The sequence below is a fragment of the Oncorhynchus clarkii genome, chromosome 12 (assembly GCF_045791955.1).
Source record: "Oncorhynchus clarkii lewisi isolate Uvic-CL-2024 chromosome 12, UVic_Ocla_1.0, whole genome shotgun sequence".
NCBI classification, from domain to species: Eukaryota; Metazoa; Chordata; class Actinopteri; order Salmoniformes; family Salmonidae; genus Oncorhynchus; species Oncorhynchus clarkii.
The window spans coordinates 14997112-14999611 of NC_092158.1; the positions used below are offsets into that span (position 1 = coordinate 14997112).

At 40.4% G+C, this 2500-nt stretch overlaps 1 protein-coding gene across 1 annotated transcript in view; it reads right to left on the reverse strand.

Annotated features, from left to right (window-relative positions):
- Positions 1 to 1378, reverse strand: part of LOC139421880 (integrin alpha-2-like) — a 43492-nt gene extending 42114 nt beyond the window's left edge. Inside the window, exon 1 of the mRNA XM_071173008.1 lies at positions 1318 to 1378. Coding sequence (XP_071029109.1) covers positions 1318 to 1366 — 49 coding nt within the window. The 5' untranslated portion in view covers positions 1367 to 1378. The remainder of the gene's footprint in view (positions 1 to 1317) is intronic.
- Between the last annotated feature and the right edge of the window lie 1122 nt (positions 1379 to 2500).

Consider the following 2500-nt stretch of genomic DNA (forward strand, 5'->3'; position numbering starts at 1 on the left):
GTTCTTCCTGGTCAAGTCAGCTGGTCAGGACAAACTCTAGTCCCTGACCCAATCTATGTCGTCTTTTCACCTTCACTAACATCTCAAACAACAACCTATCATATGACATGATAGCAAACATAGCTTGTTTTGACTGTGAGAACTGTAGTCAGCTGCTCTCTGAGGGAACACTAAGAGGAATCATGAAGCCATGTGTACCGTAAACTCACTTCACAGCTAGCTTGAAATGTCACTAATGGAGCTGTCGAATGGTATCGAATGGAGCTATCGAATTCTATACCTCAACCGGTTTGTACGTTGTCAAGCGCGCGGTTACGTATGTTGGCGAGGTAGAGGAACCTGATTGAAGTCAGAGGCAGGTTCAGGGAGGTAGCACTATAAGCTGAGATAGCACACGGTTATAAATACATCAATAAATATTACATTCTTAGAAATAAGGGTCCCTTTTGTGTTCCAGGTAGAACCCTCTGTGGAACGGGTTCTACATGGAACCCAAAAGGGTTCTATCTGGAACCAAATGGGGTTCTTCAAAGGATTCTCCTATGGGGACGGCCGAAAAACCCTTTTTGATTGTAACTAGCACCTTTTTTTCAAAGAGTGTAATAGTAGCTATGGTTTAACAACTATGCTTTGCATCTCTGCAGGCTATAGTCTAATATATTGTGGGTGACTGCGGTGTTTAGACCATTGTTGCAGCATGTTCATCCACACCTCTACCAACCTCTGCCAGAGAATAAGGTGTATGTGCTCCCCCTTGGCACAGCCCTTTGTGACCTCATCAAGATGATATATGAGCCTGTCTGGCATGAATGATTTTCATTGCTTCAGGCAACTGTATATCACATGGGGGATGTAAACACAGCTCTGACCTGACAACACATACAAATATACCTAACCTACTTTCCCAACACAGACTGTAGAAAACTTGCTCTTTCTAGCAGATAAATGGTCAGAAATAAAATAAATAAATATGCACTCCAAATACAGTATTTGATTCCTGATATCCATGATATTTAAAATATTGTAGTACCCCTCCAGCTTCATCTATACTGGCATGATGTTTTCAAAGGCATGGAAAGCAGACCTAATTCAAAATGTCACTGACAGATTGAAACAACATTGTCTTGTGGCCAGTTATCTCAGAGGAGCCATTCAACACTGTTATACTTTCCACACAGTTGCCTAATATGAAGTCAATGGCTCATAGTGTTGATTAGTAAGTAGATCACGCACTTGGGATATCTGTGGCACTTGACGCTCGCTCCATGCAAAATAACGTTTTAGAATCTCATACGGAATGTTCAAAAAAGGACTTACATTGGATGAAAATCAGCGTTAAAACAGTCCTCTTTCGATTAAACTCCATTCTTGCAAGAGTAAAAAGTAGGTGATGACAGCGGGCGCCTCTTCGAGTCCCGGGTTTTAACTTCAGCGGACTTCTCACGGTTGGTAAAGTTCAGGACCGGGCGCTCCGGACTGTAGATATTGAGGACAGATAGGGAGTGGGTGTACCTACGTCACAGCGCACTACCTGGCCCACAATTGCAGTGCTCTTTTTGAGGAGCGAAGGCTACAGCTCAATGATTGCGACATCTGGTTGGTTTGACCTTGCAAGGTAATATACTGTACTGTAGTGTTGTGTTATCTTCTCAAATATGTTCGTGCTGCGACAATTAAATTATTACACAACATTGACGGATTTGCAGGAGTTCTGTAATTAAAATATATATTTTTCGTGCATTGTAGTTACTTCCTTTTCAATGTATCTTCCCCATTGTTCATGTATACAATTGCAGGGCTAAAATATTGAACATGAGCTTTTATATGGAGAGAATTCCACCAACTTCACCAAGCCCATTTTAATATCCTTAATATTGACTTGTCTGAGTGAAAAGGCGCCTATGATGTAATCCACTTCAATCCAGTATAGCCTAAAGCAGGGAACATCAACAAGATTCAACCTCAGGCCGATTTTCTCTTGATCGGTCTGGAACAATTTGTAGATTGCAAATTGAACTCAAGATAAAAGACTGTAAAAACACCAGGAAATCAGTGATTTAATTTTATACAAACCATATACAAATGCAAGTAAGGTTTGAAATAAAAGCTAAAAAAATATATTAAAAAAATTCTCTCTATATATATATATATTAAACAGTATGGCTACCACAGCATTTTGCAGCGATGGCCGGCCTCACAAAAAGCCCCTTCTCATTTTGTGGACTGTGGCTGATGATGACATCTCACATGATGACTGGATAACACCACTGCACCTATACAGTCACACTAGGGGATGTGGGGAGGTATGAGTGGACAGCTATGTCTGGAACCATTTACTGTTATCTACACAGACAGGAAGTGGCACTTTATCTTCTTTATCCATTCAAGATAACACAATTCTGTACACTCAATAATAAAGTGATAAACCAAATGGTATGAACGGTGACCAATGACTCATCATGTTGTAGTATTTAGTATTGACATTAAGTCTGTGTCCATA